Source organism: Metopolophium dirhodum, chromosome 6 (assembly GCF_019925205.1).
Source record: "Metopolophium dirhodum isolate CAU chromosome 6, ASM1992520v1, whole genome shotgun sequence".
Taxonomy (NCBI): domain Eukaryota; kingdom Metazoa; phylum Arthropoda; class Insecta; order Hemiptera; family Aphididae; genus Metopolophium; species Metopolophium dirhodum.
Window position 1 is genome coordinate 22,552,892 of NC_083565.1, and position 25,910 is coordinate 22,578,801.

The 25,910-nt window shown below is 36.2% G+C and overlaps 1 protein-coding gene across 1 annotated transcript in view; it reads left to right on the top strand.

Moving 5' to 3' along the window:
* Positions 1 to 17,186, top strand: part of LOC132947060 (uncharacterized) — a 140,770-nt gene extending 123,584 nt beyond the window's left edge. The window contains exons 9-10 of the mRNA XM_061017237.1: positions 9,508 to 10,727; positions 15,466 to 17,186. Of these exons, the coding sequence (XP_060873220.1) occupies positions 9,508 to 10,727; positions 15,466 to 15,491 (1,246 nt within the window). The 3' untranslated portion in view covers positions 15,492 to 17,186. The remainder of the gene's footprint in view (positions 1 to 9,507; positions 10,728 to 15,465) is intronic.
* Positions 17,187 to 25,910: the final 8,724 nt, after the last annotated feature.

Consider the following 25,910-nt stretch of genomic DNA (forward strand, 5'->3'; position numbering starts at 1 on the left):
TTCATGCCCGGACACTCTATATACCTACGTGTAATAATAATAATAATATGTAATAATGGATACCTATACGCATGCAGACGATATTATGTTATATTCAGGTGGTCGCGATAATAAACGCGCAGCGTAAACGTAACATGGAAAAAAATATGTACAATACATAATATGAGGAGTGATGTGGCGGCGAACGTGTGTTATGGTTTTGCGACACGAAATTCTACGGCAGACTATATAATACGATAATGTGGGTATACGACCCGGGCGTCATGACGATGATATTATTATAATATGGGTACCTACACCGTGTATAAATGTATAATATGCTCGGACGTTTCGCGGAAATGAACCGTGATGTATAGTATTATGTGTTATTATAATATTAGGCATAATTTATACAATAGTGATGTGCTGTATGCGAAAGGACACGTCGTGGATCCTAGTCGTACCGACGTTGCCGTCGTCGTGGAAACGTGACGGTTTTCTCGGAGAAAAATCACATATTATGGTCACCGATGAAAATCCGGACACCGCGGACGTAACACCGCATTAATATTAAAACACAACCGTAACTACTATATAAGACCTAACCTAATCGTATTTTATGATATTATGTCATTCGCTTAGGGAAAATAAATCCGAAGAAATCTGTAACTGGTATAGCTGATGGTATAGTAGGTTTTGACCGAGGTTTGAGTATTGAGCAAGTCACTATAATAATATTGGTATAGTACCAGTAATCATTTAATCACTGCGTGTTTGTGTGAAATTGGTTCTGGGAAAAGGAAACGGGTGAATCACATTTTATTCAAATTTGCAATAAAACATCTTATATTAGTAGGTATATATACTGCAAAGTTCCATAGAGCGTGAATAGCTTAATATTATTCATAGTAATAGGTATTTTGAAAATGTCATTGTGTATAGAAAATTTTAATATAGTGGGAATGTTTCAAATTTCTATGATTAATATTTTTTGAATTATAACAAAATACCTATCTAAAATCATTTGAGGACAAATCTCATTACTATTACGTTTGAACATCCAATTTCAACAGACTTGGAACTTCATATGATCATGTATTTTTAGTGAACATTTTTGGTGTTATTTGTATTTAAATGTGTAGTGAAATAATTGTCATTATTGTAATTTTATATTTTTATACTTTTTGAATATTTTAAACAATTTAAAAAAAAAATTAAATAGATTAACATCGTAGCTGCAGTGTAAAAATATTCTATAGATTTTGCAGGATATTGTATTTGAAAATTATTTATGTAACATTTACACATTCGTTAAAATTGTGACAGAAAAAATACTGTCAAAAAAACTACGACAGATAAAAAACAATATTTAATCATTTTTATAGATAGGTGCGTATTTTATTAAGTTTCTGCTTAGTGCGCATCAAGTGCCGACCGCACTGATTATCGTATACCCGGTGTGAAGGCGTCGACGATGATGAAATTATTATTGTATATTTATATTATATTATACCTGAGCATATACGATCGCGTACAATATATAGTATATTGTGTAGGTATTTGATATTATTATAGTATAGGTGCGTATCACATCTAAAGTCGAGCGATTCGCCGGTTCGCCCGTTTCGTCTATGGTATATAATAATAATAATATTATAACGTGCCGCGACCATAATTCACACGCGCTGCTCGCGCTCGCGTCCGCTCCGATGCGAACCCGATAAAAACGCGAGCGCACCGCGATGGCGGCGACTTATTACGACTATTATAATAGCACTATGTGAAACGCAGAGAAAAAAATGTAATAACGAAAAAAAATAATAAAACTGACGCGCGTGCCCCGACCCGTAGTTCCCACACGCACCGCGGCCTCCGCTTCACCCGCCACCCCACCACCCAGCGGAGACTACGCGTCGCGGTCGACCACTCGACCCACCCTCACCCGCCCACCCACTTATCAACGAAACATACATTACGTTTACCCGATCTTGGTTAATTGCGCGACAGTATATTATGTATATATATAATATATATTATGTGTAGTGTGTACGTATATTATGATATTGCGTGTGCTGTATATGTATATATATTATATGTGTATCGTATAATAAAATATAATATATATAGGTATGCAGTGGGAGGAATTTATAATTGCCAACCACTCTCTCTCTCTCTCTCTCTGTGTGTCTCTCTCTCTTTCGCGTGCGAGCTGTTTACTGCAGGTTGGCGAATTTTGATTGTTGTAGTAGGTATCCTAGTATAATTTAAGTTATAATATACATATCAATAACAACAGCTAATTTCGCGATCTCCATGGTCGCCGTCGTCATCTGAAGTCCGTCGCCGCCGCAGCCCTTTTAAACGTCTCACAATATTCGTTTTCTTATCACGCATGTATTATATATATATATTATATTATACAGGATCGTCATCGACCATGTTCACCTCCATTTTATGCGGTATGTAGTGCTGCATTTATTCGATTAATCATCGTTTTTTTAACCTCTATATTATTACAAGATTTGTAGTTTCCTCAGGGACCGTAATATTTTCAAATATACATTGGTTTTTACTTCAATTTGATTCTATATCACTGTATTTTCGACTCCTTAGAAAATGTGTAACGATTTTAATCGAGGTCTATAATATTCGAACAATTATAATATGCATTCTTAAAGGAACAAAAAGGTGCGGGGGTTAGTACTTAGTATGTGCTTGGTGAATCACTCTGTACAATATAATATATTATAATATACACACCGAAGCGATGATGAACGCACGCGATCTCGCGTACCTATAATATATTATATATAGTCATCCCATAGGTACCCATGCATAATATAGGTACACACACATATAGGTACCTATATGATCATTATTATTATTATTATAACACTCGCCGAACGCGAAGAGGGCGTCGTCGTCGACGTTGCGGCCGCCGCAGCAGAGGTCAGATGGGTGTACGGCGCCGTCGGCGGGCGGTGAAGCGGGGTGGCGAGGGAGGCGGGGGAATCGATATAATTTATATTGGAAAACAATCGATTTCGATCTGTTATAAACAACCCGACGAGCACCTCCCCGCCGCCCATCGCGCGTCCGTTATATTTTCGCAACGCGTTCGCGCCTCGGCAAACTTTGTAATTATCCGCTTCTATATAGGATAGGTATTATATATTATTATATATATTATAATAGCCGTGCGCATGTTATGTTATATGTATATGATTTCAATATCGCCGCGATCCCATAATGGGAAGCCGTCTATCCGGTAATGACGTGTACAATATCGCATAGTCTATAGCCGCGTATTATGGATATAGGTACCACGATAATAGTATAATATAATATATAATAATAAAATACCTATGCGGAACGTATACTATCATAATATTATATCGACGAGGTGTCGCGGACCGCTCGCGCATTCCGTCGATCGGGTTTTGACGAGCGTAATGTAAAACATATATATAAAGTTAAGGTTTAACTGATATAAATAGTTAAGTTCTCTTCGTCACCAAAGCGGTTTCTTTTTTTCCACGAACCCAATTCGATGACATACCTTTCCTTACCTTTCTTTTTCCGCGCTCTAAAGTCGGAGAATCCGACCGTATATACGTGTTCGGAGACTTTTCATAAAACGTATTACCTAAAATTATTGTTAAGACTTCTAAATGGATTTGTAATCAGTCCAGAACTGTGGGGTTTTATTTAATTTCTTTGTTCCTCAATAATTTAGAACTATAAGTCATCTTATACATTCTATGTAAATTGATATAAATCTAATAAAATGATGCATTAAGGCTGCTCCCATATCAAAAAAATTGATGTCTATAGATAATAACGTACCTACCTACCAATTGATTTTTAATTTTTAATTTACTTCCATTGAATCTCTCAATACTTTTTTATAGAACATCTTTAACTGTCCTATTACTTGATTTTTATTTGTTATTTATTATTGTATAATATATACTTAAGTTAAAATTGTTCTATGTTCATATTTTCTATATTCATATTTTCTATATACACAATTCATAATTTCATATAAAGACGAGTTCAAGGATAAAATAAAAAAATGGATATAATTCCAAGATTCTTGTGACATAATTGAGTGACACAGGCACATAGCTGATATTTTTTAGAGGGGTATTTCAATTTTATATTAAATTTTATAATATAACAATCCAATGACGTAGTCATCAAACTTTATATTAATAATATCAAGACGTATGAAATAGAACCGTACGACAACATATTTTGTAGAAAATATCTGAGTCAAAGATAAATACAAATATATACTAAACACATACAATATCTATATGTTTTGCATAAATACATATTTGGAGGGGGGGTGTTGACTCGGCTACTGGCCGCAGATATCGGTCTGATACCTGAATACATATTTGTTATTTTCTATGTTCTTCTAAAAAGTGTTATTTTGGACTTTGATCATATCGTGCCATCTAAAAATAGTGCCCGATTCCAGCCCCTCGGCCCTCACAGCTACGCATCATGCCCGCAACATATCCAGTGCGCACGTCTATGAAGCCGACTAGATGGTATAGCTGACTATTGTTTCACCGCAACCCGAATAAAATTGCAATTATTTTTCAGCTACAATTTTATGTTTTAACTCCTGCACCACCGCCCGTTAATAATAATTGTACTTCGCGTCCTATATTCGCGTCGAGTATTATTAGTTTACTATCGTCGTCTGAGTATTATTTCTATTTCGGCGTAAATTCAGCTATGTAATATTATATTCCGCGTGCGACGAAGGATCGCGATATTCGAAAGGCAAAAAGACACGAAACAAAAACGTCGAAACGTGCAATTAAAGAGACTCCTGAAATCGTCCTGCACGGTCGTGACGGCTGATGATCATAATAACGTGAAGTACACAATATAATATAATAGTCGGCCGGGGAAAATTGTGGAAAAAAAATATGTAATAACAACAATGATACATAATATACGCCATATTATGGTCGTAATATATATAATGTACCACCGCGAAATCGACGACTCGACCGCGGAGAACACATTTATTATGATAATAATTATACTTGCACGCAAACCATGGAGGGCGAGGGATGGAGGAAAACAATTTCCCACTACCTATAGATACCTTGATGAAATGTATATCATTTTGGACAATTGTACACGATGCTCGCACTTTCTTGTTGTTCCCCTCAGTATCTGAAATATACTTCAACGCTGCGCCCAATTGGAAGGCCATCAAAATATCTCATTTCTCGCAGTCTATAATTTCGTTTAGTTTTAAGGCGGGAAGAATTTTGCAAATTATTATATAATATTAGTAATAATTATAGTCGTACATTTCTTGGGTTAATTGTGACATATATTATATAGGTAAAGGTAAAATATAAATACAAACAAAAAATGGTATCAATGTATTGCTCTCTATACTGAGGTAAAACTTCTTATCATAGAACACAGGGTACATAGAGTAAAATATGATAATAACAGAAATTAGAAATAGAAATATGAGAATATAAAAAGAAAATATTTTCATTGTTAGCTTAAAAATAATATAATTTGATACATTTTTAGGTGGTAGTTTGTACAATAAATAGAAAAATATTATTATTATATTATTTAATATCTTTTTTCTTCTTCTCATAAATTATTAGTGTAAAACCATTTTTTTAGTTTATATTGAAAAGAGGAGTAACTAGTGCCACTTAATATATCACTGGGAATCATTTCTATAGAGACGTTAAATCAATCCGTAAGTACGTACCTGAGGTTTTTTTATTATCATTTCAAGACTTAGTTTTAATTGACATTTGTTTTTAAGATAATATTATAGTATAGCTAGTTTTTTCGTTTAATTTATCAGTATCAAGTACTCGTTTTTAATTTGTTTTATTACATTCAAAACGGTATATTATAATATGTTGTATAGGTCCACGTATAATAATATAAAAATTATTTGCAAAATAAACATATTATTACTATGTAGGTCTAGATTTACCATAGGAGGCGGGCGAGACGTATGCCAGAGTAGACACCACGTCCTGTATAATAATAATACCATAGGTATATACCGTATACCACATTGTTCGCATCTCCCGGTGTGGGTGGTATATGTTACGATGACGCTCGCAACGACGACGACGCGGGCCGGTCCCGAAATTATAATATTATTATGACGTCGGGCACGGGAGAGGAAAGAAAAACTACACAAACCTAACATAATCATTATTATTATTATTATGAGGTGTATACGCGTTACACGTACATGGGTTTGAAACCTTACGAAACAAATATCAAAATTTCGACGTCCAAAACACCGCGTGCGCACGCCTCGCGGGTTACAGCAGATCGCGCGCGTTATAAACACATTATTTATATTATATAAGTATAAAAGACGTATGATATGCGATGTGCGCGCGTTTAATTATATAGTTAAGGCCGCCGCCCCGTGCGAGATTTTTTTAGTTTTCGGTGAAACTGTCAATCTCGCGGTGGCGGACCAAAAACACCCATGGGGATAATAATATCATAATGTACCTACGCCACGTGCGCGAGTTTGTTAGTAATATTATTATTATCTTCTATAATAATATTATGTAGCGCGAAATATTCGATGTATTTTTAGCGCAATATGAGCATATAGGCAGTACTTGCTCTACAAGTAAATACTTTGTTATGTACAGTGGTATGGATAGTAAACGCGTTTAAGGAAATATATTGATATTTCATCAAAAATTATAATGATATTACTAGTTATCTGTCTTATTATATCCGATCGATGTTGTCGGAAAGTTGTATTCGGTTGATTTTTGATTTTAATTCCGTCTCCATAAAAACGTCTTCAATAGTAAGACTACAGACCTCATATACCATGGTCGTTCACGGCCCAACAAGGTACAACGCTGTTCAGATTGCACACAACAAAGTATCTAATAAGTAATAAGTCTGTGGAAACACAAAAATTGGCAGAATGTCACGATTTTTCAAGCATTTTGATGACTCGAAAGGACTCCCGGGTTCCCTTAGAATTTTTATATTTCCACAATATTAACATTAAATGTTAAAACAACACATATTTTGAACACGGTAACTTGGATGGATTTGACCAATTAATATAAAATATAGATCTAGAATTAATATTATATCCAATTATTTAACAGTAATTTTATTTTCTGTAACCACTGGCAATAATTGTCGATGTACGGACAAAAGCATATTCGTTTTTAGCGAGTCGACCGATATCTGCGCGACCTTCTCTTTAAAACGAAAAATTAAAATATTTAAGGTGCACATCTTCACAGTTTAGGTTAGGATTGACCACGAGTGCGATTGACTAAGCTGTGGATCGCTTCGTTAACAAAGATATATATAGGTATCGATGTATCGATGATATTATACATTATACGTCCTATATGTGATACGAACGCGCGTTTTATCGAAATGATTCATCTCGGCCAATTACCCGACCTAGCTCAACCGGAAAACGTCGGACTTATAATTACCCGGCCGCGGAGATTATTATTATAATATCGCGATTCAATGAGCATTTAATTATGTTAATTCGCCCGGTTGTCTGTTATATTGCGGCAGGCCGGGCGAGGAAAAAAATCAGCACAACGCGTTCGCCGCCCGCCGCGATGTATATATTATAATATTATTTATACATAAAGATGCGCGCGTTCCCGCCCGCCCGTAACCTGCGAAATGCAAATTTATCACTGACCGCCGTATATAATATACCTACCTACCCAATAGTAGGTACATTAAATTATATAATTATAATGGTGCCCAGCTCCGTGATTACGTCCGTATTTGTGTGCAGTACTGGACAATAAATGTTTAAATGACGCATATTAAATTATATTGTGTAGGTTAAATAAGAGGACGATAGTAAAATATGTTGTTCTTAAATCGTTTTGAACTTATCTACTCCAGGTCCAAAAACGCATATCTCACAAAACAAACCACGTCAAAAAAATGTTTTAAAATAAATTCAAAGTGAAAGTCGAAATATATTTATTATATTATAATATTATAGCGTTTTTCATGGACATTCTGCTTGGCATGTTAAATAAACGCCTATCGTCGCATAATATCTTGCCCTATTTTTTGCAGACTAACTTTTTAATTAGAAATATAACGAAAAACGGTAAATATTTAAATAACTACGAAAAAATTTTTTAAATAGATACACGGGACTAATAAGACGTAAAACAATTTATTTAGGTACTTTATAACATACAATAATATTACAATATGTGTAAATAAGTACGCCGTAAATATTTTATATCTTCTTTGATGCATATATGTCAAAATGCAAAAGTATACTTAAATAGTGTACGCGGTCGATCGTGTCGAATCGTTTGACGTAATACCCACTGTCGTTTCAATATAAATTTAGTGCTTATAATCGACATTCGACGTGTACATAGAATTTATTTGAATCGCCTCTATTATTTAAGCGTTTATTAAATTTGCGCAACATTCAAATTCATCTCACGCGATAAAAAATGTATCGTTTTATATCAATCCGGCAACAACCCCGTAAATCTGATTTGCGAACGAAATTTATGAACGCGGTTAAATACTATATTATATTAGGTACCTATAAACCTATACATAATGATATTATATAAGCGCAGTAAATCGTATCTGTACGATCATCGTATTTTAAATGAAATCTTTTCCTCGCGCCTGTAGATAATAATATAATCGTGGCATCATATTATATTATAATATGATAGGCGTGTTTACAATTTACACGTCTGGCCTGCAATCTGGCAACGACCAGTAAATAAATTAAACTAATTAAACTGACTCAGCAAAACTAATTTTTAGAATTTTTTTCGTCTGTATTAAACTGATTTCATACGAGAAACTTCCTAAAAATTATTTGTATTATATTTGTTAGTTCTATAAATTATCCTAAACACGACGCTTACACCTATATGAATCGTTATAAATAATTATTTATTTTTAATTACAAACGGGAATTGCACCCAATTACTGCACTATACGATTCTAAAGCTAAACGTTCAATTTCACAATGAGATAAAAAAAAACTGCTCAATGTAAAATTTAATTAGATAAAAACCGAGAAATTGGGGTAGCACTAAAAGTTCGTTCTATAATTATCCATCGTTGTGGTTTGTGAAATGGTGTAATACACTGTTGTGAGGAGGATCTTTGAAAGATGTACTGCAGATGAAAGAAGGCTGGGGGAATCGATATCACCTGCAGAATTTCCAACGGAAGATTATTATAAGTAATAATAATACATTTAAATGAATTGTGGTGATAGTATCAATTATCAAAGACACAGATAAGGGGTTTAAGGGACAATTTTTTGATTCAACCCCTAACATCCCCTCCTGGGTACACCACTCATCATGGGGAGGAGCAATTGATGTTTAGGGTGTGACTAGCAAAGTTTATTAAATACTCCACTGGCAATATGTTATAATAATAATAATAAAAATAATAACACCTAATAATAAATTATATAATATCATCATGTGTCTGACGCAGGGACCAGGAGGCCGCCGTGATGCGGGCCAACAGCTGGCTGTACCACTATTACATGGTGCAGAGCAAACTCCAGTACGGGATGCAGTTCGAAGCGCAGACGTCGCCGCGTGTACCGTCCACCGGGCCGGCGCAGGTGCAGTCGGGCGTGCCACCGCCGACGGCGGCGCCCGTTTACGCTTACCACCACCAACAGTCACCGCACCAGCAGGATGGCGCTTACCCGTCGGCGGTGGACCACCAGCACCACCAACACCACCAACAGCACCAGCAGCAGCAGCACCAACAGCAGCAGCACCAACAGCAGCAGCAACAACCGGTGCACTTTCACCAGTTGCCGGACGGATACTTCCGGTACGCCGCGGCGGCCTCGCCGACAGCGGGAGCCACGGCAACGGTGGCTGCGACGACAACTGCGGCGACGACGACCGGGGTGGCCGCGAAACGGCACAGGCTGGAACCCGAACCCGTCGACTATTCCATACATTCACCCGAGCAGACACCACCGCTGAAGATCGAGGACGGCGGCCACTCGATGGCGTCCGACTCGACGCCGTCGCCGCCGTCGATGGGTGGTGGCGGCGAATCCGGCGGCGGATGCGCCACCGCCACGGTGGCCGCGCTGTCGTCGTCGCTGCCTTCGGCCACGTCGCTGGGCCGTTCCCGGGCTCTGGTCAAAGCGGCCATGGATCCCGGCGACCTGATGATGGAAACGTGGAATCCCAGTCCACCGTGGTCGGACTGCTGTTCCGGGGCCGGCGCCCTGCAAAAGGTGCCCGATGTGGACATGCTCGGCAGCGGCGGCGGCGGTGGCAGTTACTGCGGCCAGCCGACGCCCCCCACGCCCGGCAGCGGTGGATCGTACCACGCGTCTTCGGGCGCACCGCAGCCACACCACAACCATCACCACCATCACCATCCGGGTGGCTGCGACGAAGTGCCCACCGCCGACACTCTTCACCATCACCATCATCACCACCATCACCAGCCATCCACGTTCACGTTCGACTGGCCGGGCGAGCAGTACGTGCCCAACGTGCACGAGGTGCTCGTCGAGCCCACGCCGCACTACATAGTGCCGTTCCCACCGTGGCCGCACACCGCCGCCGCCGACCACCACAGGCTGTTCCCGCTCCAACCGCCACCGCCCGGCTCTCTGAACAGGCCGTCGCTCATCGTGCGCGTCGACCAAGACGCTGCGGCCGCCGACGCTTCCGTCCAAGGTAAGCACGCATTTCCACTCTCCAATCACTGCAGCGCAGTCAGTATAATATATATAAGTACTCGTCTTGGAAAATTATCGGAATATTTAAACAAAAAACGTGCGTATATGCACCCCTTAAGAAAGAAAAGTTATAGAGACACACACCCCACGAACGTATCACAGATATCTAGACGTGTCTTAATACAGAGCAATGAACTATAATTCCATATACAATTTAAAAAGAGCTCGATAACCTTTATATTTTGGTACCTGTTTATTATTGGCTATAGTATAAATCTATATTAAATACTCATAATATTTTGATATTTTTTACCTCTGTTTAGTTTAAATTTACTTAGAATATAAAATCGTTATAGAATCTTAACAAAAACAACCGTAGAACAGCTATGTACAGTAACACGGACGATAAATAAACATCTTAATATCCCAACAATTGCAACTATTTCGACAATCTAGAGCGACACGGGTGGGCCGAGCGGTTAGGTTAGGTGTAACCTATCTGGTACTATCTGTATATTTTCCAATACTCGCAAAGTCAGAAAACGAACCATCAGATTCTTGTAAATAACTCGCCGATCGTTTGCACGAACGTTTCGAGTCAAAACGTCATAACCTCATAACATAACACGGCGGGTGGCCCGACTTGGCGTACGCCGTGTGCCTGAGTCCTTCGTACGCGCATGTATGCGACGAAACAGATTTCGTAGTCGATCTCCGCTATAGCACCGGATCCGGAAGGGAGAGCAAAGGGGGTCCCCCCCCTCAAACACCGTAGCTGCGTAGTACATTTTAGCCAGTGTTTTTCACTGCTGTGTCGTATAGTAAACAGTCACCCCAGCTATATTTGCACATTTCCATTGAGTTTCAGTTAGGCATAAAAGGTGTTAAAAATATATACCAGGCTTCTTCATATTTGAATGGTATTTTAATTATCTACCTATATTTTTAGGATAAATCGTTGTAGTTTATGTTCAGTTTAGTGAAGTTAATGTCATTATTAAATATCGGGTACCTATTAAGTGTAGTAATTTATGGTACCAATGTAATTTGTAGTATATAAGTAAGTACTCCAGTCCGTAGTGGCGTGAACTTTTTTTGTTGATGAAGCGACCATAATTTAAAATAAGTGCCCACCCACACCAATATTGTACCCGTGTCAATGTGGGGGGCCCTCTATAACCCAAATAAGAGTACATGAAAGTACATAATTTATTCGTTAACTATTTACGAGATCAGCAATAATATTCACCCCCACTTTTACATTATGCAGTTTCTTCGTAATATAGGCATATTCTCGCCCCGCTACTGAGGCCGAGGTTGTAAGATTTACAATTTACGATTTAATCGTTTCGCACTCCCCTCTCCAACCAAGAAAACTGAGCATCGGATCCCCCACTAGTATAGTGCTGTCCCTTCGTCGCGGTCTGTTATTATAATAGACGTGTGACACTATACGCCCACTCGCGGTGCACTCGCCCACACGTGGTATATATAGGTAATAGCTATACGTGTTATTACCTATACCTAGGTACCTGGGTATACCTCGGCATCGCCATATGAGACGAGCGAAACTTATCCTCTTCGGGACGATGGTGTAATAATAATCGCGAGCGGCATGTGAAGACGCCGACAAAGCCGACGACCCCCGAATGTAGTATACGAGCGCGTGCACTGCAACAGGTGGGCGTGCTCCGGTTTTCAATTAAAACGTCGTAGGCAGGCGGGCGGGCGTTATAATATATTATTATGAGTTTGCGTAGTCTGACGTGCGCGCCACGTCGTCTGTTTATTGTCCGGCGCTGAGGATTTAATTCCAACAGCAAAATAATATTAATAGTATTATATTAATTAGGTATTATTATAACGTACTGTAACGATGTGAGAGTCCGCAAATTAATATCGTCGGTTCCGGGAGACGAAAATGTGAAAAAAAAATCCGAACGTTTCTCGCAGCAGACTTCGCGATTCGTCGTCCGTATAAAATATATTAAAATACGATATTCGTCATCGCATTAAATTGAAAAACCTGACCGCAGCTGCACCCTACGTCATGCAAATAATATACGAGTACGTTATCAAGGCGAGCGAGTCAACAATATATTTTCGTTTTTAACTCGTCGAGTTAATACAGGTAAAATTAGTTAGGTTGAAAAAAAATACCGAATACAGATAAGTGCTTTGAGTATACCTATATTTTATTATTAGGAACTTAAATTAATGGATTAAAAAAAATATAAACCGACTTGGTTTAAAAGATAAAATTTGACGTCTTCTAATAAATTGTACCGAAAATAGCATGCTATACCCGTCAGATGTATAAGGATTTCGATATTTTTCTTTTTTTTTTTGCGAAGAATGTGGCAATTGATTTCCGGCAAACCCTTTTTGCCAGTCACCGACCATCGACTAGGGGAATCTATAAAGTCTCGGACTCACCAGACATATTTTTAACCATTTAATATATCAATAGTAAAGTTGTGCGACATTCTGTATTTTGATATTGATTGTAATTACAGCAAATACTTTAATGTCTTGTTCATAATAGTAGTAAAAAATCGAAAATTGGAAATTTTCTGTTTTTTTTGTATAAGAGTTCTTTCGAAATTTTCTGGATGTCTAATACTTCTTCAGCAAAATGATTGGGTTCCATCAAAATTTAACTTAACTGCAACCCCCCAAGCTCGTATTCCTAAAAAATTATATATTGTTAAAAACAAAATTACAAAACATATTATACTAGGTATCGAAAGTTTTCATACTCGTTAGTAGTATAGAGTAACTTGCTATGTTTATAATTAGTTCCAAATATAATCGTTGATTAACTTAACGTTTTAACAATTATTTTTAATTTTTAACTCGCGTTAGCCCGTCTCCGCAGTCTTGCATAATACACATGCATGCATGATGGTGTACCGCCTATACCTAGGTACGTGTATCGCATAATATTGATTTTTGTATGTTTCGTATGTGTTTTCTTATGCTCATCGTCCCTCTGCCGACGACGCTGTAATAATAATATTATAATACATTATACGAGTGGTGGTTTTCCTCGCGTCGCATAGAACATAGTATAATATTATATAGTTTTGGAAACAGCGAGCGAACGAAACGCATTTATAACCATCACCGCGGTAACTATATTTTTTTATTCTCGCCACGGCCCATGGCGCCAAGCCATCGGACCACCACTGTATCATTACTCGCGCGGTCCTCCCGCCCCGCCCCGTCACCGGTCCTCCGCTCGCGGTCTTATAACATTGGTAACTATTACGTACACGCGTATATATGTAGGTACCCATGTAGTTGTATATAGCGGATGTACCTTATGCGCATACCACGACCGCGTCCTCGGCGTCAGGGCACGCACATGAAAAACGTTACCGCTACGTCGTTATATTATTACCATTATTATTATTATTATTATTATATATATTGTTCTTATTTTTTTGTAATATTTATTTCGGGGGATTTATAATGTCGGGTTTCCGCGCGGGGACCGGATGCTGTTCAGCGTGTGTGTGTGTGTGTGTGTGTGTGTGTGTGTGTGTGTGTGTGTGTGTGTGTGTGCGCGTGTAGGTATGTAACGTGGGAAACATATACGTGTTGGTCGCCGACGGTAGACTGGGCCGACGACGACGCCGCCGCCGAAGTAACAGCAACGGCAGCGGCGACGACAGTAGACACGACGATGATTATATGCAAATGAACGTGAAACGTAAATACAAATGATAATGATATGTATGTATACAGGCACTGGGCGATTTTTTTTAACAGTAAACTTCAGTCTCTAGAAGTATTTGATCGAGTACTGAGTAGGTATATAATATATTATATTTTAGATAGTTCGAAGTCAAATTTACGAAACAAAATTTTTAGAAAAATTCTGCATCATTTGACTGATTTGTTGCTTCAAATAACGACGGCATAAGTTTCGCAATGTTTCTGTGTGCACCCATTTTTATGTATAAAAATCTAATTTCGGACCAGTTATGAATTAAAAGTTTAAATTTTGTGGAGCACCCCTATTAATACTCGCATAGTCACTCTGTAGTACTATACTCCGCTCATCCAAACTTAATAAATACTTCGGTATACCTGATTAAAATTAACTACAGCTCATGAACTGTAGCAATACTTAATAATTATAATGACACATCCACGTACACATTATGTTGTAGCTACCTCATAAAAGGCAGTTTTTTTCGAAATCTTGTGATGATGTATAACGGTACGCGTTCGAGTAGCTAAGAACAATATATAATAATGTTGCAATATGTTTGGATCGTTTGGGAAAGTTGAGTTTTTCATTAGTCAGGACTTACATATATATTATAATATTACTTTACGTGCAGCGTAGTCGTCTACCGCACGTGGACCCTACACGACTCTATAATAATGGATTGTGTACACGCTTCGTTATCTATTTCAAACGTCACAATTTCCGTGACTATATTTTATTAAAAACCGTGATCCGCGAGTTAAAAAAAAAAAAAAAAGTCTCAGGACTGAAATCCTACAACTGTCGTATAGGTGCACATAACATAAATACGTTTGCGACGTATAGAAAGCGCTTAAAATTAAATTTCGAGCGTGATTTGCTGGTCTCCGGCGCAGTATCATAATAACATGCTTATTGGTATCGTCGTAGTATAGTCGTTATTATGACGCCTCGGTGAAATATATAATAATAATATTATTAAATTATGCTAATTTCGTTTTTTTGTGCATTTTTGCAGACGGACGTCGTGAAAGCGACATGTGACGAGCGGACTCGAGGACTGCTACAACGAGGGATCATCGCCGTCGTCGACCTTGCGGGACCACCACCGCCGCCGTCGCGGCGCAGTGCTATTTTTTCGTCTCGTCCGCGAAACCATAAAAACACAAACGTTTTTTTATTCCCCTCTCGGCAAAACGTACATAATAACATACGTCGAGACGATATTATATCGTACAAACGGTGTTTACTCTCAAATGCAGCCGACCATCGTACCTAGGTTAGCGTACTATATTAGCGGTGGCGGACGCCTTGTACGTAATATATTATAACTGCATTCTGTGCAGCATAATATACGTGTCGTATACAGGGTGATTATTTTAATGCGAATTCTTAGGAATCGCATAAAAAAAAAATTAATAGTACGCGAGAAACGTAAAACTGCAGTTACCTACATTATAATAATATGCAGTTATGTGCGCTTTAAGAAGCGCGTTTTCATGAAAAAAAAAATCGTTTTTTAATTCCTTATACATTTCCCTACACCTGTGGTTGCGCCTGTTTCGCGATATATAAAAGAATCACTTTCCCCGTCATCGAGAGATCCGACGTAAATCGTTCTGTCCCGGTAAATACGTTTATAGGTATTTATATAGTTTAGAAAATTGTATATTATAACATAGTTATTATATTGTATTATTATATTTTTAGTGTCCGTGAGTACCTGCGTGTATGGGCCACGTGACTCGCGTTACAATATTATTATATTGTACAGACTTATTATAATAGAATGAATAATTGTAAAAAAACACACATTATTGTTGATCGCCTGTTCGATTCTCATACTTTACATACCTACGTAATATTATATTAGATTATATTTATCCACCAAGCTGCGCCTGTGATCTCTGTTTTTAGACCATTTTCGTAGGAAAAGCCTAACAGTGTAATGTCTATATTATTATGTCATATCGTATAAAATCGTATCATAAGTAATATTATATAATATAATTATTATTGTTTAGTTAATTATGATTAAGTATATTATGAATTATTTACTATAATAATGTTTGGTATAGTCGTCGACCGTCGTCGTCGTGTTACAATATATTTTCAACGGAACCGTTTCCCGTCCATATTATTTTTGTTTTATTATTTTTATCATTATAATTATACTGTATAATAGTATAGGTATATCGAATTTGTTGATTTTTTTTTAAATATATTTTTTTGTATTCGTCAAACATATTTTTATACGTATATATACTATACACATGTTTTCAACACGTGTATTATACATATTATGTGTGTATCAATCGTCGTGTGCGTAAAAATAAATTATTCCAACTTAGGCGCATAAGTATAATTATACGATAATATTATGATTACGGCTGGCCAAGTGCAATTATTATTTAAAGGTACGCGCGCGTAACGTTTTATATTGTACTTTTATCGATAATATTTTATTATTATGTTATAAATTATAATATAATATGCGTGTGACATCATATTATTAGCCAATGTTATTACTCTTGTTATTATAATATTATTATTGTTCATTATTACATATTTTTTTAGCAATTTGTAAATTTTCGCGTGTAAAAAGACAACCAAAAACACTATTTTAATCAATCAATGTATACTATATATAGTTTATTAAACTGTAAACACCACGTGTACAGGTATATATTATAATATTATTATATAGTTGTGGAAATAAATGGCGAAAAGCGAATCAGTCAGAAGAAAATAAATAAACTGTCTTCGTTTGTATTCCCTTTTTACGCTCGTGAACCTGGTTACATGAACCATGTACCTACCTATTATACCAGCAGCAATTACAGCTGGTAATTATCTATGGGCCGGTTGATGCGGTTATCGATGCGAGTCGTCTCATCCGACGGAGCTGTACACACACAACAAATAGCCGTTATACTTAGGTATATATTATATGTATACCTATTACCTTTAGTAAAGCTGCGGTTAATTTGCACAAAATATTTACGACATTTTTTAGGATTTTGTTGTTCGGGAAAAGGAGCCTAAAATGTTTTCAAAACAATATATTAAATTAGGTAGGTACATATTTATAAAACGCATTAGTATATTATTAAGGTATATTATATATTATTATTATTGTTATTATTAACGATGTCATAATATTATGTTACATTAGATCAGGGGTCGGAAATAGGCGGCCCGCGGGCCATGTCCGGCCCGCGGAAGGAAAAAAAAAGGATCGCCAAAAATTTTCTTAATTTTCCTATATTTCCTATGCATCACTCCCCCCACCCTTCATAACAAAAATTAAACTAATATTGAAATCGATTTTATGAGGCGCTTAGACAATAATAACGGTTTATCATTATCTGTGTTGTTGTTGAACGTGCCGCAGTAATAATGTATTACTTTATAAATAATTAAATATTAAATACTTTGTCTTAAAATGTGTTTTTAATACAAACATAAATACATTAATGATAAAATTATGTTTAAGATTTTTTTGGCCCTCGAAATTTTTTTTTTTAAATATCTGGCCCGCCATATAAATTAATTGCCGACCCCTGCATTAGATGTTACACGCATTCGGTTGACCAACAATTAATGCAAATTATAAAGTAGTTTTTGTTTATCAAACCGAATATGATTCAGAAAGCTAAATTAAAATAGAAATATATTGGTTGGCATTTACCTTTAAATCCACCACTGACAACATGTGATAAAATTTTCACCTTAATTTTTGGAATACGTTTGTAATTTGCATTATAACAGTTAATAAAAAGTATGAGTTCAACCAAAATTCAAATCGATTATCGTTTCGATAGTAGAGTATAAGATATTGAGATGTAGCGCGAGAACCTATAATGACACAGAAGAGTTCGCTTTAAATACTAAGCGGTTACTTAACTAACCCATTCACACCACCCTACAGTAGATGACAATAATGCGTTCGAAGAACAAAATATAAAATATAATGATAATAATAAGTGTACATTATTTTTGGCAACAATATAATTTTAAAACACTTAATGATTTTTACCTATTTTTACACGATATATATTTTGAGAAAGAGTTAGTACTTATATAATTATATTACTTTGGCTTGGTTTTATCTATATAGTTTAAAGTAATACCTATTTAGGAGGAAAAGTCCCAGCTATTACTGCAATACTACGTCACACAATAATTATAATACTGTCGTGGAAATAAAATATGTCTAAATGCGAATCGGTCGGAAGAAAAGATAAATACACCGTCGTGGATTTTATTCGCTTTCACGCGCATGGACCAGAATACCAGCTTCAGCTGGTAGGCATACACCAATAGATACCCGTAACCCGGTCGATGCGGTTATCGATGCGAGTCGTCTCATCCGACGGAGCTGTACGCGCACAACGAATGGCCGTTATAGGCATTAAAATTAATATTATGTAAGTATACCTACCCACAATGATATTATAATATTATTATTTGTGTGTAATACCTATCGCCGTCGGTCGTCGGTGGTCGGCCCGGTGTATTTATCATTATTATTATTATTATTATTATTATTATTATTATTATTACGTCCCGGACCCGTGACGTGCGGTGTGCCGAGCCGGACCGGTAATTACAATAATTATAATCGTCGCCTCGTTCACGACAACTGCAGCAGTGAGTAATAATAATAATATTATTTCGGTGATTTGTCAAATACCGGTGGTATGGTGTGGTGTGCACGTCGTTATTACGATAATATTACTACAGCAACGGACAACTATAAATGCGGTCTTTCGGATTCTCTCCGGCCGTTCGGTGGAGGGGGGGGGGGGGTTAATGGCGTTCGTGAGACCGATAAACAAACAATCCGTGGCATTAAATTATTTTTAATACCACCGTAATAGGTACGTATAGGTACAATATAATTATAATAATAATAATAATATAATATAATAAATGAATAAAACGGGATCGCGCGCGACGTGTGACGTCTCCGAGTCGCGATAAAGATTATAATATAATATTATTATTATTATGAACCCATTAATGACTCCGACCAGTGGCCCGGTGGAGACGGAAAATGCGTATACACCTACCCGGTATAAACAGGAGAAGGACGTAGAAGAAGTATTCGATCGGAATATCGAACGAGTAGTTTTAATGTTCTACCGCACACTTTTACCATAGTATGTAACACTTACTAATAGTAATATTAATAATAATAATAATATTATATAGTAGCATTAATATTAAGGCGCCGGGTACGACGGCACAATACTGTTGCGACGTCGTGATAATATAAAATATATTATGTCGGCACGTGCAGCCGAAGCCGGGATTTCTAAAAGAGGGAGGGGGGCCCGTTAAAAAAATCTTTAAAAAAAAAATTAAATCCTTATTGTTTACACTACAAAGACGTATTCATACAATTTTTTTTTTACGGTGCAGTGCAAAGTCTACTTACCTAGACACTTACCAGCTGGGGGCACCCACTCACCCACCATAATTTATCGTCGTGCGAGTATTAAGTATGAATCATACAATATTACATATTTTACATTACAAATATTTATGTATTTTTTTTTTTCATTAACTAACACGCCGCAACTTAGGCCATTGGGTGGTTTTTAACTGCGGGGGGGGGAGGGTACTGTAGGGTTAGTAAGCACGTGTGTTTTGGTTCGGCAGAATTATCAAGTGGGCACCCGTAGATATCTGCCATGCCCGGGTGGGGGATGGCGGCCTCTCTCTCCAGACACCGTGACTGCTCGAAGAGAAGTGCCGCCCGTGGCCGAGGTTCGAACCGGCGACGGTGCGCGTCGCAACCGACTCGGCCACTCCGTTCCCTATATATGTATATGAGTAGGTTTACAACCTTTACCTGCAGCTGCTAGGGTCCTCCTTCACACACACATAACTGATAAGCACACCCAAGCCCCCACCCCCACGAATTAGTCTATGACAATATAAATTATATTATAAGTTGGAATATATAATATAATATAATATGGTTGGAATATCGATGCATTTTGCATTGTTTTCCGAAGCTATATCGCGATGCTCGTCTTATAATATTATACACTTGTGTACTGATTATAACATATTTTTGAATCAGAATAACTAGTTTTATTTTTTCATTTTATAGAGCATTTTATGATTTTTGGGCAATTAACAGTTTAACACTAAAATCCTGTTTTCTAGTTTTGTTTTAAGAATTTTACTTGAATAAGTGAAGTCATGAAAAAATGTTTTGGTTCAAAACTTGTTTAAAATAAAAAATAAAGTGCATTATTTTGATTTTTTAGGCCATTACATTCCCTGCAGTCCTACTTATAACACGCATTATAAATGACTAGTTAAAACTTTAAAACATGACAAAAAAACCTTATACATATTATATAAATCTTACTTTTATAAAACTTATGTTTATTGGTACTTTCTACTATATGATGTCCGTATTATAATAATAATTTGTAATTCAACTTATATTATACAGGTACGTACACGAGACACGTGGTCAGATTACTAATTTTTCCAACTCTGTTGTGTGGTATTTCGGTGATTATAGCATTAAGCGGTTCGTCCGTGAGTCATAATATTTAATGTATAGCTTAAAAGCGAACAAAACGGACACAGAAACACTATACAAAGTGTTACAAACCGGCTGGCGATAAGACGTTTCGTAAAATATACAAACGGAATCGATAGGTAACATTTATGGTACGGCTGCAGTTACCGTGTAACATTGTAATAGTATAATATAATATTATACTGCACATAATATGTCATTGCGAAAACTAAATTAACGCGGAATCGACGGCTGCGGTGGTAACATGATGGTGGAGGACCGCATTCTCTGTGAAATTTTTTTGTCCGTTTAGGGGGCCTGCTCGCGTGTCTTTAATAAGGGGCAATATTTAGGCAATATGCAATTTCGTTGCCGCCGCCTATGGCATTTGTGTCAGTCGTCTGTGATGATTAGTGTGAGTATCTACGCGCGCACTGCATGTGCCCACATGTCAACGGCACCGCCGACCAAAAATAAAATGCATGCTTTTTTGCTCAAAACACAAGGAATAAATAGCTCTCACGCATCGTAGTGTTCTGATTTGATAAACTTTTTTTTCGTTAGAAAGGGAGCACAAAACAAACATAATAAAAATAACAAAATCTTGTGGAAATTGATCGTATTTAAAGTCGTATTATATGGTATAGAAATAGAATCTTGAAAATCCAAGTTCAATCCGCCCTGTAAGAGGCGTTTATCTTTCAAAAAAAAAAAAATATTGAAATCGGATCATTACGAGGCTTGAGAGTTTTTCCTGTAAGGCATGTTTTTGAGCAGAAAAACAGGTTACGTGCAGGCCCCTTAAGTCTCGTCTGCCTCGTCAGGACACGCTCAATATTTTATCGTGCCGAAAAACACACGACCAGCAGCGGACCGCGTATATTAACTGTTATTAAGTACACGTTTAGGTACCAAGTCCTAACCAAACTTACCATACGTACAAATGTACAATACGTTCCTAACCTAATCTACAGAGTGCCTAATAGTTTAAGTGTAGCTCAGTTCACGGGAAAATCGTCGTCGATGTACCTCTCTTGGTGAAAAGTTAAGAGAGTAGTTTAAAAAATATACCTAAAAAAATCTCATCTGCGATTTTTGGTTGCCCGTCAAGGCCTAATTATTATTTCACAAAACTATAGTTACGCTGACAACGATATGTTGCCCGTGAACTAAGATACACTAAAACCGAAATACATCACTCAAATCGATATACAGTGTCACAGGAAGACCTCACAGATAAATGACTTTTGTTATAATCAATATATTTTTAGATTTTTTTTATATATAATTTATAGTCACTTGCGCTACACGTGTAATATAAAAAAAAATATTTTTTTTTTATTACAAAAAATAAAAAATTTAATATTTGATTTAAATTTTTTTGGTAAAGTTCAAAATAGCTGATTTGTAAATCTGTTATCTGATTATAAGAACCATTTTAATGGTAAAAACAAAGTCAAGTAGTTTTTTTTAGAATTTTTCAAAATATCAATATTTTCTGAGTAAATTAATTTACAACGTAATAACTTTTTTTTAAATATTTTTTTTTAAGAAATTTCTAGACATGAGTATATTTCTTAAATTATTTACTAACCATAATATGGTATAATATATTATAATTTTCATAATTTTTGTTATAGTGGCGACATACGTATATGTATAATTTTATCAAAAACGTATTGCGTAAAAATTACCACTTGTTTTTCTTGGCGCTTTCTAAAACGTTTTGAATTTTTTAATTTCGACCTTCCGAAAGTACCAATTAGATTTACTTTTCTATCAAAAAAGATGCTGATCTCTAAAATTGGAGCATTTTTACTACCCAAAATGTTGTTGACAGACAGAAAAAAATCCACTTACCATGGTAAAATTAATACACTCTTTTGCTCCGCTCAGAATTTAATATTACGAACAATTTAATCGAGTAGTAGTGCATGTTCTATGTTAACTATTACCTATAGGATTAGCATTAGTTATAAAAGTGTAGAAACCATACAGTTTTAATAAATTATTTGTATTATGCTGTATTTTTGAAAACATAAGTTGCTTTCGATCATTCAAAATCCAACCGATTTTATAATTTTAAAAACCAAAAAAAGATTTTAAGGGTTTTACGAAAAACATTTTTAGGCCTTGGTAACAGGGAGGCTATTAGTCGTTTATACATACAAAAAAAACTGTACTAGAATATCTGCATTATATATCGAATTAGAGTTACTTACTTTCCAATTAGTAAACATACTGTAACAGGTGCAATATTACCGTATTTATTTTTTATTTAATCATTAAAAAGTACATATACATATATATTGTTTACCGAAAAAAACTGTCAAACCGTGAAATTATATTTTACGAAGGCTGTGCATAAATTATTTTATTTATATTAACTTAAACAAATTTATCACAAAATAATTCTATCTATAATAATTGTAATACCTTGTTTTTGAAATTGTATTATATAGTATTGTTATCTATGTGTAGTTATGAATTTTAGATATTAATTTTACACGGAAAAAAAAATTGCCTAGGAAAAACATTTTTTTTCTTTTCCAAAGTGGTCCATTGAAAATTATCGTGCCCGGGGCCCCCAGTCATTAGCCAGACCGACACTGACGTGTACCTACCTACACCAACAATGTACGATATGACAACGACAACAACGGCGACTACGACGGCGGAAAATGACATCGTCGTCGTGTCCGCGTCCGCGCGCGGCGCACGATTTCCGATGGTGGATTTATGGGCCGCGTGTTTCCGAGTAAACGCCGTAAAAAAAAATAATAATAATAATAATAAAAAGAGACAAAAACGAAATGCCGTCGGCGTGTGTATAGGTGCATAATAATATCGTATAGACCCCGAACGGCGTGCGCATGTACGGAAGGAAAACCGTATTATATTATTAAAATAAAAAATAAAACCCGGTCGTCGTGGAGGTATTATATTATATTGTGGGTATAACATTGTATTAATATCGAGAATAGGGCATAATATAATATTATATAGTAGCACGCTCTGTATATATAGGTACGTTATGCGCAGGAACCTATCTATATTCTATGTATATTCTATATTATAATATAAGTGTGTGTGTGTGTGTACGAGGCATATGATATACGTACGGGAGCCGTATATGCATATAGTTTCGCGGAGATCGACGCATAATATAATAATAATATGTTATATTATTATAATAATATATATTATATTACTTGTCGTCGTCGTCGTCGTACACACCGAGGAAAAGGAAACGCGTGTACCTATACCGTCATGTACAGATATATATATATATATGTAAAAGTATTTCCTTCCATTTTGTATTTCGCGTCATCACGACCTGATCCGGAGCGCAGCCTCTCTCGCGATATATTATTATTATTATTATTATGCGACCCGCCGGAGGTTCCAAGCCGGGCTACCGGGCTCGACTTGCGGTAGAGATCATATTATGCATATATATAAATAAGTGTAGTGTGTGTGTGTGTGTGTGTGTGTGTGTGTGTGTGTGTGTGTGTGTGTGTGTGTGCACTGTGCAGTAGGGCCAAGTATCCGCGTCATCGTGACCAGACGACATCACGGTTGCCGAGCACTGCTGCACAATAATATTGTAATAACGTACATTTACGTACACGATTGCTGCTGTTGACGGAAATGTACCTACGTAAACAGTATACCTCACTGTATACGATAATATGACATTATATACAAACACAATATAATATATACCATAACGCGACATTAGCATATTTTATTATCAATGTCGTTTGATTTTCCATCGTCGAAATCGGAAAATCCAGTACATCATCGATATAGCTATAGGTATCTGGTACAGGAATCGAGTCGATGCGGGTACCTATATAATATAAATACATAATATTATTATCTGGAACGTAATATAACATCAAACATGTATATAATGTGTGCTAGCGTAATGCGGAACTCCTTTTTTCGATCGGCAGTATGGCAGGCTTGACGAACGAATAGCACCCACCCATCAGGCTTGATGCATTTATTTTTATTTTTTTTTTTTGATATAAGCTCAAAAAATATCTGGACTTGCACTTTAGGTGACTAAGCAGGGGGGATATCAATTTGAAATCATTAAAAAACAATGTTTTTTTAAACACCTATATATATTTTTAATATTTTAAAACTTTTAATACATTTTGAATATTTTAACTTTGTGAATGACACCATAGATTTTTCGTTTCATTTTTCAAAGCAAAATAATTTTCTGACAATGTTCTTTTTTTTTAAAGTACTTTAGTTTAAATAAATACAACCTGTAATTCATTTATTACAATAAGCCTGTGTGCATATATATAATATATATTTATAACACGAGACGAAGAGACGCCCAGAGAAAAGTAGCCACTTATGAAAAAGGTTAGCGATTTCGATTTAGCAAAAATTTAAAAATACAAGGTTGCATATTTCTTAATATCGGTTGCTTAAAGTTGCAAATTAGTTGCAAAATATTGGTATAACTTCGTTGTAATTATCATAACATTATCATACCTAATATAGTTTTATAAGTAAGTACCTATATGAGTTTATGACGTTATATTAATAATTTAATTTAATTTAATAATAAATTTAGCGTAGTGATACAGCACAACAACAATCGATTTTTGTCCCAAAGGTAAATCACGGTTGAAATTACGTTTTTATGATATCCGTGTGTCACATAATATTATACTGATGACATTTTACTATGCGTCGCCGGCGTATAGTCGTTATTGTCAGAAAGTAAAATAATAATTATTACTTCCGAACGACCACTCGTCGGCTATTGTGCACTTGTGCAGTGTACCTATTATGTATATAAAACTATAAACGCATAATAATTATTATACTCTCGGCACGCGTTAATTTTTTTTTCAATATATAATTTCGTGTACCTACCTATATTATAT